Source organism: Cucumis sativus, chromosome 3 (genome assembly GCF_000004075.3).
Source record: "Cucumis sativus cultivar 9930 chromosome 3, Cucumber_9930_V3, whole genome shotgun sequence".
Taxonomy (NCBI): domain Eukaryota; kingdom Viridiplantae; phylum Streptophyta; class Magnoliopsida; order Cucurbitales; family Cucurbitaceae; genus Cucumis; species Cucumis sativus.
This window is the reverse complement of record NC_026657.2, coordinates 11,123,631-11,136,396: the sequence shown is the minus strand read 5'-3', so window position 1 is coordinate 11,136,396 and position 12,766 is coordinate 11,123,631. Positions and strand designations below refer to the sequence as shown.

At 30.6% G+C, this 12,766-nt stretch overlaps 1 protein-coding gene across 1 annotated transcript; it reads left to right on the top strand.

Moving 5' to 3' along the window:
* Positions 1-1,719: 1,719 nt before the first annotated feature.
* On the top strand, positions 1,720-3,193 carry LOC101209503 (GATA transcription factor 16). Its single transcript, XM_004134187.3, has 3 exons — positions 1,720-2,279; positions 2,355-2,501; positions 2,605-3,193. Exons 1-3 carry the CDS (start codon positions 2,256-2,258, stop codon positions 2,878-2,880), a joined length of 447 nt encoding a protein of 148 aa, XP_004134235.1. The 5' UTR covers positions 1,720-2,255; the 3' UTR covers positions 2,881-3,193.
* The last annotated feature ends 9,573 nt before the right edge of the window (positions 3,194-12,766 follow it).

Here is a 12,766-nt window from a genome sequence, read left to right as displayed (position 1 = left end):
ACACTGTTCACCATATCATTACTCTTTTTTTTTTTTGTTCAAACTCTAAAAAGGGTTTTTTTTCCAACAATTTCATAAAGTTTTATTATTATTAATATATATATATTAAAAAATATATTTTACCTCAAAATTCAAATATAATTTAAGAAATGACGAATCAGAACAATTAATAAGGTAGAACGAATACATACATCATGGCTTTTCTGTAGTGGTTTCCTTCTTCCATATTATTATTCTTGTCACTTTGAATCTATCCTTTACATTTTAGAGATTCCTAATAATCATAAACTTGTACTTTGTAGGGATCTAGTTCTAGTGATAAATACATACTCTCGTACATTTTTTTTATATCTTCATTTAGTTAGATGAATTAAGAAAGGTAAATATGATCCGGTTTAGGAATTTTATGTCTATGTATAGTTTTAAAAAAATATATATATTTATAGTTAACGAGATTTAATTTAAGTTGCATTCAAATCTCTTAATTTCACCACCCTACAGTCTAATCAAATATTTTTTAATAGTAATCTAGCCTTTTATATTAATTACTAAAAAACTGAGGAGACATCTATTTTTATTAAAAAAAAAACCATAAAAATTATAAATATGTCTATGTCATTACATATGAATTTTCTATCCTTTTTGAAAGGTTTTGACACTCAAATCTTCGATGCCATAGAGTAATGACATGTATATGTATTAAAGAGATAACTTTATCAACTTTTTGTACTTTACTGCAACAATTATTGAATCATAGTTGATTGATTCAGATTAATTAGAGATAAAAGAAAAACAACACAATCTAGTTTTTTTTATGTGGTTGAATTTGTGTTGTTAATTAAGCAACTTGGTTATAAGATCACCACTTATTAATGATCACACACACACACAAAAAGAAAAAAGAAAAATGATTGAGTGGTGGTTTTTCAATCACATATTTTCTCAAATCTACTTTGGTCCAAAAACAATAAATACACTATTTTTAATTTTGAAAGAAAACATTCAAAGTTGCCGCCAAATTCAAATGCCAAAAGGTGTGCCCACGTTGACTAATTACTAATCAGACGGTCTAGATGTAAAGTTACCATTTCTATTATTGGTCAAGGACCGTATGATTGCTCCCCTTTTTTTTCTTCTATTCTAATATTTCTTTAATTTCATTTAAATACCAAATTTATTTATTTACATTTTCTAATCATATCTTTTTTTCTTTTCATGGTTCAAAATGTTAGCTTTATGCTTAGTTATTAGATTTAGCTTTACATTACAATGGATGGATGATTAGGTAGGTCAACCAAGGTTTAGAGATGGAATTATAATCTTTATTTATGTATTAAGTACTAAGGAATTATAGTCTTTTTATACAGTATAAAAAATATTGATCCATATAAAATACATGGATGAGAATTTAATAATATGTAAAAAGAAAGTGGATAATAAGTTGAAGTTGTTATTATGTAGAAAATTGAGGGCATATAGTTGTTTGTTAATTTTTGAAATGAAAAAGTTATTTGGATTTAATAATTTTGTTTTGAAAAAAGAAAAGAATGGAAAGGGTAAAGATGGGAGAAAAAAGAGGAGGGAGGCGGGAGGCGGGAGGGGGAGTGGAGAATGGAGATGGCGCCCTTTTTGTTGATTTGGGGGAACTTTTTGGCGGGGAGAAGGGTTTTTTCGGGCAGGGGTATTTTGGTCTATTCCTCTACTAAAAAACAGCAGAGAAAGAGGTAGCTAGGGTTTCCCTCTCCCTCCCTCCCTCCCCCCACCCTTCTCTTCTCCTCTCTGTGGTTGTATATATTTAAGATAGGGATTTTCAGATCCGCTTGCGGCCACTGCATTTGTGTCGGTTTGATTGAGATTCCCATTTTCATCATTCTTCCTTTCTCCCTCTCTCTCAACTTCTTTCCCCCCTTCTTTTTCCTTTCAATCTTTCCTTTTCCCTCGGTTTTCTGAATACCCAACCCCAACCCAGTCTTTCTCTTCACTCCATTCCCTCTTTCTCTCTAATCTTATCTCTTTCTTATCCCTTTTCTTTCCACCATTGATTTCCTCTTCTGGGTTTCATTTCTTCCTTCCTTCTCAGATCCCCTTTTCTTCTCTGATCTCCTTTCCCCACTCTCTTCCTCTGTTTCTGATCCAGGGTTTCCCACTTACTTACTCTTTGATTCTGTGCTCTCTGATCCTTTCACTCACTACCCACTTCGAGTTTTGTGTTCCTGGAATCTGGGTTTCTCTTAGATCTCTTTAGTAGTGGGTGTATGATGATGGATCCGAGTGATAGAGTGAGTACTAACCTCTGTTTTTGCTGATTACTTCTGATTTTGATGGTTTCTAATCAGTGTTTGTTAATGGTCCAGGGATCCGAGTCGGAGGACATGTCCGGGAAGAACTCTAGCGGGGTTTCGTCGGAGGAGAGTCAAGTGAATGAGCAAAACAAGAAGACTTGTGCCGACTGTGGTACTTCGAAAACCCCTTTATGGAGAGGCGGCCCGGCTGGTCCTAAGGTGATCTTTCATTGATTGATCTGAAGTTTAATAGACCTAGAGCGTGTTTTTGTTGATTCAAATCTCTGATTTCTGTTTGTTTTTTCTTCTTCTGATTTTTCAGTCTCTTTGCAATGCGTGTGGGATCAGAAGTAGGAAGAAGAGAAGAGCGATTTTAGGGTTGAGCAAAGGAGTTGTTGAAGATAAGAAGAACAAAAAGAGCAGTAATATAAGTAGTAATAGTAAGTTCAGAGATAGTTTGAAACAAAGGCTTTTGGCTTTGGGTAGAGAAGTTTTGATGCAGAGATCTACTGTTGAAAGACAAAGGAAGAAGTTAGGAGAAGAAGAACAAGCTGCTGTGCTTCTGATGGCTTTATCTTGTGGCTCTGTTTATGCTTGAAATAACCATTGTCGTTATGATCAGAAAGAACAATAAGAGCAAAAAAAAAAGAAAAGAAAAAAAAGGTTCCAAAGCAGCAAAATCTGACCCAGAAGTGTATCTTCTTCATCCATTTTGTTAAATCTTTCCCCAAATATTGAGTGAAATTCTCTTAGTTCATTATTATTATTCCTCCTCCCCCCCTTAGGATCTCTTCCCCTTTTTGTTGTATTAACTAACCATTGGTTTTTTTGGATGTTGAAGAGTAATGAGTAATGTAGTTTTTTGTTAAAGAGTTGGATAATGAATTTTGTTGAACATTGTCATTGCTGTTTCTTGTGTCTCGATGATCTCCAAATTCAATCAAACATGTTAATTAGGGATTTGTGTTGTGATTCCTAAGAAATTTGTGCATGTTTTGTTGTAATATGGTGGCATAAACAGGGTTGTAATAATGAAGTGGAAAGGAGCTTGAACTTATAATAATTTATTAAAAGAGGTAGTAATGTTCTATCATTTTAGTTATATTTGGTGATTGAAACATATGTTTTGTGGAAGTGATTTACAGTAGAATTTATTTTTCTTTTTGTTGGACGGTCAAATGTCACAAAAAATTTGAGCCTTACATAGAAGTTCATAAAGAATTGACAAATTAATAAATTACAATTGAGAGGCAATGTTTGTCCATACTTTGAATGGACATATTTCTCCTTTCATACAATTATTTGGTGAAGAGAAGAGTATCTTATCAAGTCAAAGCTCAATTTTTCATACTAGGATTCTTTTAAGAACCCACAACAACCTGAGAATTTTCCCTATAACGAAATTGAATTATGATGAAAATTAATTGTGATTTTATTGTTAATTTTGGAAATTTGAAATTACACTAAACACCTGTATTCTTAATTAGTATTTAAATCCTATTTTGGCCTTGAAACTTGATTTCTTACTTTATTTTGATTTGTAAAGTTCCAAAACTTTTGATTTAGTATATGAAGTCTTGCATTAAATAACCTTTTCAGTTCCTGTCATTCTTTTTAAGTTAAAAGAAATATGAGATAGACTCATCTTTCATTCAACTATCTGATTAATCAGGAGTTATATTTATCAGAATTTCAAAAAAGATGGAACACAAAAATGAGAAGAAAAAATTAATTATAAACAATAACAAAATGTTAAAACAAAACAACAAAGAACAAACTAATGATTAATGGGTCTTACTTAAAAGAAAAAATAAAAGAAAAGAAAACAAAAGATTTGGAAAAATATGATTTTATGAGGAAATGAAAAGAATTGTTATCCAAAAGGTTGAGTGGGAATGATAGATGGGGTGGAGAAGAAGGGTATGGATTTTTTGCATCCAATCATTTTGCTCCAAAAGAGTTATCATTAGGATAACTGTCCCTTTCTTTCATCATTTCTATATGAAATATATATTAATATGACAATATTATTCATTTTTTAATCCAAAGTTTATAATTTATATGTACCAAAATAGAGTCAAAACTTTGATGAGAATCAATCATCATCAAAGTTGAGTATAAGAAACAAGTTTCCATTTTGAATTTAATCTAATTTTATAACTATATTGTTTTTTTGTTTTCCGAGTTAAAAGAATCATGTCATAAACAATATTTTTTCCTTTTCTAATTTTGTTCGAGCGACTTTATAGAATTGCCATTTATGTAATCTTAAATCTTCGATAAAGATGGTTATATATTAATTGTTTACATTGTAACATTATTACATTTGATTATAATTAGTCACGTAATAAGTATGATTCGATTGACATTATTTTTTCTCTTTACAATCGAATGTTTTTTTTTTTTTTATTACAACAAATCCCCAACTTTAAAAAGAGTTCATGTTAGTTATTAATTACTAAGTTAAAGCTCGTTTTCGCATCTAAACCTCTAACTTTAAAAAAGGGGTACACGTCAACCGTTTATATGCATAGACTCTTTAAATTTTGACCTTTAGTATATTGCTTTAATTTAAATCAACGATACTCTTGTCTACAATGTTTATTGAGCTTCTTCATGAACTAATCGATTAACTTGATATGTTGACATGAGTTGTACCAATTAGCTTTACATATTACGTGTGTTGTGGTGAACTAGAAAGTTTCCCTTACGAGATAGGAAGAAAGAAATAACCAAGTAAGCACTAAAAAACTTATAGAATATTTGAAGCAATATATATATACACACATATGCTATCAACATTTACTACTTATTCAATGATCATCTCTATATACTCTATACAGTATTTTGATTTTCGTAAAATTTTAGGACTTGGAATAATAGAAGTATAAGAATATGAATCGATTATATTTATTTTAACTAGTATGGATCTATCTCTTCTTGTCAAATCAACATTACAATCCTAATTTCAATCCATTTTTTTTAGAATATTGGAAGTGTTAACTTGAGACGTTCATGAGCCCATGTATAAAAGACATTTCATTCCACCCATGGTTTTTAAGAGTTTACAATTTTTCTTAATTATTATTTGAAACATCTTCTTAAAAGATAAGAACATTCAGAGAGAGGATCGCCTCTCTTGGAAATTTTTATTTTCTTTTAAAAAGAGAGAAAAATGTAATGAAGATATTATATATCTCTAAACTTATCAATAATTATGTACAAGTAAGAAAGTAAAATAGTGTTTAGTACTTTTAATTTTCAATTGGAATACCTAGTTACATTATTTAGTAATAAATTAATTAAATTTGTATAATTTAATTGTATAAATCAAAGTAAGATTTAACCTTTTAATTGTTTTTATATTGATAACTAATGTTAAATAAAATTTATTTAAAATACCGTGACTTAAATTTTGAATTTTGTATAATCTAAATTATACAAAAAATAGATATATATGAGCTTTTGAAATTAATATATAATATATTTTATGAAAGTGAGTTTAGTTTAGCGGTAATTGACATTAACTTTTTAGAATCCAACTTAACCTTCGTTAAAGATGAAGTGTATCAATTACTATAAAAGCTAATCTCACTTTTGTTTTTAGCTTTTGGGAGACGTTGTAATTAAATGTTTATTTATTTATTGACCGTGAACAGTGCAAAAATTAAAACCTTAGAAATCAAATTAAGTTAATTTATAAAATATTAAGGAGAAAGTTCCCTTTTCATTTTCTTGTCACTTACTTTTATCAATGTTTTTGAAAATCCAACCAAAAATCAATTTAAGTTTTTGAAATTTGGAATTAGACTAAAAACTTAAAATATGAGAAATTTGAATGGAATAAGGTAAATCAATGAAAAAAAAAGAGAACTCAAGTGATTGAACATAACCCATGAAAGTTAAGGAAAGGAAAGGGAAGAAGGGAAGAAAAAGAGAACAAGTTTTTATATTACTAAGTGTAGTTTGTTTCTCAGAAATTGAAAAACAAACATTCAGAAAAAGAAAAAGAAAAAGAAAAAAAAGGAAACAATAAATTATTTTTGGTAACTATCAGTCATATTGTTGAAGTGTTATCCAACACAAAACTCGAATTCAAAGGAAGTATAAGAGTGTGCATGTAGCTGCACACACGACTCAAAAAGAAAGGTCGAGTCCTTGAATTTTAGTCACCCAACGGACCCGAGTTTGCCACCAGCTTGTACTCTGTAAGAACCTCAAGGACCAAACCTATTCCAATATACTATTCCTATGAGAGTATAGTACATAACCTCAAGAGAAAGAGTCAAAGGTTATTGTGCCTTAATTATAAACAACCTTTAGCATGTACTAATTTAGACATGGACAAACTACACCTATGAGAGTAATTTGAATTTTTGCTCTAGCTTCGTACATCTAAATTAACCAAAGGAAAGTGGGCCGAAAAGGCATCAAAGAGCTCTGCAAGTTTTTTCTAGAGGTCGAAGTAGAGGTTCTTCAATCCCATACCGCAGATTTCCGTTGGTTTGAATGGTTTTAACATGTGACCATCCAAGCAGTACACAAAGTTTTGGGTTGGAATCATGAGGCCGAATGTATGTCCAATAATGAAGCAAATGAAATATTTCTCATCAGTTTCTTTTCTGCTATGGTTTTGGTTTGAGATGAAAGCAAGAAGGAAAATCAAAAGGAATATATATTGTTTATATTGAATCAAAATCCTGCCCAACTATTTAAATATTGAGTCCAAATATCACACCTTCTCTTTTCTTTCACTTAAACATATCAAAAGGATCTTCATCAGAACTTTATTGATGGGTTGTCTCAGTTGGTTTATGTAATCTTAAGGGGTTTTATTTTGAGAGATGATTGAGTTAGTTCCAAGAAAAGAAAAAAGAAGGATTAGAAACATGAAAGGATCAAAGAGTGGTGAAATTTAGTCAATTAAATGTCTTCTGATATTTCATTCTCATTCTCATTTTCTCTTCGTCTTCTTCTTTAATTTATTTATTATTATGTATTTATTTTTAGTTTAACAGTACAACATTTAGATGGATTATTTAAACTTCTCACCTCTTAATCTTAAACTTAAAGTTATATATGTCTTAATTAAATAATTAAGCAATGTAAAAGTTAATAATATCTACGTGATTATTACTAACGATGTGATTAAATGTTAATCAATTACATAATTTTAGAACTTTAGTGAGAAAATACTATAATATAATAACTTAATTCTTTAGATTGTAATATTTTCCGTCATTCGAAGGGTTTGTCTCTTGTAAGACCATTTTGATGCATATTGAATCATTTGATTCATAGTTCAAATGAGAAGAGATATGAGTAAAGAAAGAGATTGCAAATAAAATACTACAATATTGTAGATGAGAATCAATACACATAGCAAAATAAAAATCCACAGATTGAGAAAGAATAGAATTAATGGAGAAGGTGACATGTGATAGATTGTTATAAAAGAAAACGAAAACGAAAAAAGTGTAATCGTCATTTAATAAGATTTTGTGATGCAATGACACCCAATGCCAATTTGAATAATTTAAATCTATGTATTTCCTATCAACCTAATAATTTGGTATCTAACCCTAACGTACAACAATTATAAAATCACTACATATTTAAGTTGATAGTTATTTACACAACAATTTAATCCTTTATAGTTTAAAATGTATAGCAATTCATTTGTTATGTGTAGTAGAGAGTAGACGAGGCACCCAAATGTGACTATACACCACACAAAGGCTAAGTGAAATGGTAATTAATAATGTTTAATAAGATGATGCATATAAAAACTATACCACAGTAGATAATATAATTAGTAACACCTTAATTGAATGTAAATAACTAAATACATGGTTATATATAACACAAATCTTTAAACGGAGGTGCAAAGGTAATTTTATAAATAATAATATGAACCCACAAACAAGTAATATTGGAGACTCAATTAATTCCAAAACATTGTTTTAAAATTAGTTATTGCAAATGGCAATGGACATCTTAGTATAACACAAGACTAATTTCGGTAAAAAATTTATAAAACTTTGCGTTATTTCATATAAAGATTATACATTACTTTGAGTTTAGTACTATATCGCAAGAAGTTGGTTTTTTCTAACGTGCATTCGTCGAAGAACAAATTGGATTCGTTCAAAAAATTTAGCTCATAAACGTTAAATCGAACCATTTTACTTTTAATAATAGTTTGAGTAAAATGAGTTGAGCATAAAAAAAAATTAATTAAGCACCTATTATTAAAAGGAAAGAGATATATATTATTATGTTGATAGAAAAGTTTGATATTTATAATTTAGAAGGGGTTGGTTGACATTTAGAGAAAAAAGAAGAGATGAGGCGGACAAATGGTAGTGGAAAACGCTCCATACCGGTTGCCAGGCTGTAACTCCGGTGATGCTGACGTTTGCATGAATTTTTTATTTTTAAAAATTTAAAATACCTAAACTAACCTTTCTATTTTTCTCTTTCCTTAAAAAAAAAAGTTAATAAATAAAGAAAATTCATAGGATGCCGATTCAAAAAAGGTCCACCACACATTACAATGCGTGCGATCCAGCTAATCCTGTCCCCACCCATAGTCCTTGTCCCTTCCTCATTTACAATTACATTCAATGCCCCTTTTCTTCTTAACTATCTTTATTTCTACAAATCATTTTTTTTTTTTTTCATTTTACAACTCTATACTTCCATAAACCCTATTAACTTTTGTAACCTCAGTTTTGATTCATTGCAATCACCACCACCATAGTTATAATACGTGTTAAGAATCAAGATATCTATACTTCAAATTCTCTCCCTATATTATACCAAAAAAGTTGCAATTCATACAGTGAGATGAAGTGGACGGTGGAGATTTAGTTCGGTCCATCAAAATGCAATTGGACAAAGAAAGGTGTAACTTTCTTTCGCTTTGCCCTTTTTTGATACAAAAAAGAAACCCTTTGGCTTTTTGGTTGGAATTGCACATGCGATTATCAATTATTATGGAAATAAAAAATACTCTTCTTCTTCTTCTTCTTCTTCTTTTTTTTTCATTTTCATTTTATTTTTCTCGTGTGTGTATTTTTGTTCGTGACAGCTCGGTGTGATTTTTTTAAAGAAAAAAAAAAACTATTTTTGCTAAAATAAGGTTGATCAAACAATTCTCTAATTTCTTAATTAATTGGAAAAACAAAAATAATTAAATAGGGTTGATATGCTTTTTATCTAAAAGATTAATCCCTTAAGCTTCCTGTCGGTTTGCTTGTGTTCAATTCTTTTGAATAAAAAAGATATTACAAACCCATTTAGTTTAATTGAATTATGAAGTTAATTCTATTCACTTCTTTGTCACTTTCTTTAAGAAAAACTACGAAAAACAAAAGTTTTTTGTTGTCACATTTTTATCCTAACTCATTCACTCTTTTTTTTTTTTCTCTAGTGACCGTGTCATGTAACCATTCTTTTCTATTTGATGACTATGTTGAACGTAGAAAATCCAAACCTATGATATTTGGTTGTATTGAAAATGTATTAACATACTAAGATTGACTATAGAAATAAAATTATGTAACTAAAGCTTAATTAGTATTTGTACAATCCAATATTACGCCTAAACCTATGAACACGTGTCATAGATGTAGTTTCCAAAAGTTAGTTAGAGAAGCACATATTACTCAAGAAATCAATTACTTGCAGAATTGATTTTGCATAAAGTAGGCTTAATTAAATCTCACAACTCAAATAATATAAGTAATTTTCAATTCATTTAAAAATATGATCCTGTTCAATCGAACATATGCTGGTTTATTTAATTCAAAACACATTAAAAAATAACAAACGATTATTTATATGTAGAAGGGAAAGAGAGAGAGAGAGAGAGTAGAAATCAGTCCTAATTTTACGTGACAAATGTCTTAAACAAACTATTTAAAAGTATTATTTGGCTACCTTCCTATACCATTAACATTTTGAAGAAACTATTTAAATGAACAAATTGTTGCATTAACATTATAAATGTTAAAAGTTATTATGTAATTAAGTGGAATCTTCATATTAAACAAAGAACAGTACCACTTTTACAAACAGTCAAACAGCTTTGAAGTTTTATTAAAAGAAAATCAAGTTGGACCCATGATTCAAGGCTTTGTTCAAATATAAAAACTGAGATAAAGAGATTGTGAATTACAATTTTGTCTAAGAGAACAGGATATTATGAACAATAATGTTTCGAGAAGTTTCTTTTTTTTTTTTCTTTATTAATTTCAACAATTACAAACTAAAATGATTAGACCCATATCCGCCATTGATGAACAAATCAAGAACATAAAAAAATCACTGTCCCAACACTGTTATTCAGTTCTTTAAAAATATAATTGAAATGACAAACATAAAGAAGATATTCGATACATACAGATTTGCTTTTTGAGGAATTGAGTTAAGAATACAAGTAAAAACACATACAATTTATATATAATCAGCAGATTACAAATCAATCTAATAACAATGGAGTCAAGTAAAAAGAAAGAGATTCAGAGGAAATTTCCGGATGAGAAAGAAAATTTCTTTACCCCAACAGAATGCAAATTCTTGAAGTGAATTTCTCATCGTCTTCTTCGAAGATCGAAACCCTTTTTCTTTTTTCTCAATTTCTCTTTCTCATTTAGCTCCATCAATTTCCCAGATCTGCAAAATCCGCCATTATTGCAAGTTTCTGTCTGCTGTTATTTGCATTTAAAACAAAGCAAGTAAAAAGGAAAACAGGGCAACGGTAAGAACAGAGCAAGGCAAGGAATTCGTCAAACGGGGGACGGCGGCGGAAGAGCCCGGCGGTGGAGTATGGTAAAAAAATGGGAAGTATGGGACAATGGGATTGGGAGGCGGGGGAGCTGGGTAATTACTATACGGCGGGGGCTGGTAGTACCCCCCGGGTCCGATGATTCCACCCGGCGGCGGCGGGGAGGAGTATGTGTAAGAGGGTTGAGCTGGTGGGGGGGGAGAGTAGTAGTCGTAGGTGCCGGAGCTGGGAGGAGAAGGCGGGGGCGGACAGTTGACGGGGGGAGGAGGAGACGGTGGAGGAGGTGGGGGAGATAGATACTGAGCGCAAGGATTGTCACAAGCAGAGCACATTGTGCATTCAATTTGGTACTTAGCACCGGCGGAGGAGCGGGGGTGGAAGACCGGAAGAGATGAAATTCCGGAGGGAAAAAGGAGGAGAAGCGCGGTGAGAGAGATGAGAAATTGGAGAGGAATGGGAGTTTCCATTGTGGGGGGAAGAGAGAGGGTGGGAAATGGAATTACAAAGGAGATTAGTGAAGTGAAGTGAAGGTATGTGGTTTTTTAGAAACAGTGGGATTGGTTTTTAATTGGAAGGGGTTGTTTATGAATAAAGAGAAACAATTGGGGTTAAAGTAGGAAAAAATGGAAGTATAAGGGTGAAAAGGAGAGTCTGAAACCGACACGTTTAGTTAAGAAGGTAAAGTGGAGTGAAATTAGAGGAATCTTCGTGTGAAAATCTATATATCCTTTTTGCTATTAAATTCAATTTCCTTTCATTTATTTATTTCTTTATTTTAATTAGAAATTGTCACGTGTATTTCTTATGCATATTATTTTGTATTATGAAATTTATAAATATATTTCTAAAGGGATATTTATGAATTAATGTTAAAACTTCTTTAAATTGTTCGTTTTCTTATTTCCTATTTCTTTCTTTTTTATTTGTTATAATCATTTTCTTCTACTCATTATTTATTTCTCAACTCTTTCTTTCTTCCTATCTTTATAAATTATAATATTTCATTTTCTTCTTTCCACGTTTTCTTCATTTTTTACTTTCTTTATAATCTCACTCTTATTTTGTATCCAAATAAAATAAAACCATTATTCACATCCATCACATTAGCCTCTGTTACTTACTGAGATTGACTAGTTTATTTTATTGAAGGTAAGATTGAAGCTTAATTTCTTATAATAAGTTGGCTCTTGAGATTTGGTTAATATTTATTAATAAATATATGAAACTTGGCTTTTGTTTTGTTACGACGTGTGACCTAAAAGATACAGGCTTGTGGTCGGGTGTGATATTGATGTGGTTGAAGACAAAAGTGTTGACAAATATGCAACAAAATTATGTGTTGAGAAAGTCTTTTGCATGTGGTGTGTGGTGTTGAACACTTTGTTTGAGAAGATTCGTGCAAGTGAGGGAGAGCCTAAAGTTAAAAATTACTTTGGAGAGTCTCTCACAAGGGCAGTATGCACACCGATGACACAATGGTGAAGCATGAAGCATATGATCTAAAGGGAGTCTAGATCAAATTCTTTGTTCACGTGTCAATGATTTAGGGGGAGACTAAACGTTTATCTTGAAGAAAACATATGATTCAAAATACTTCATTATTGATAAGTTATATAGTTGTGATGCTTTTCAATATTTATAAAATGATTTTTTTCAATTTGGTTAAAAACCCTATCTATAAATGTTGTGTCAT

Excerpts from the sequence above, each read along its gene's own strand:
- LOC101209503 (XM_004134187.3), top strand. The coding sequence starts at position 2,256 with ATGATGATGGATCCGAGTGATAGA. Across the intron at positions 2,280-2,354 it reads TGATGGATCCGAGTGATAGA|GGATCCGAGTCGGAGGACAT; the intron begins GTGAGTACTAAC and ends TTAATGGTCCAG. Across the intron at positions 2,502-2,604 it reads GCGGCCCGGCTGGTCCTAAG|TCTCTTTGCAATGCGTGTGG; the intron begins GTGATCTTTCAT and ends CTGATTTTTCAG.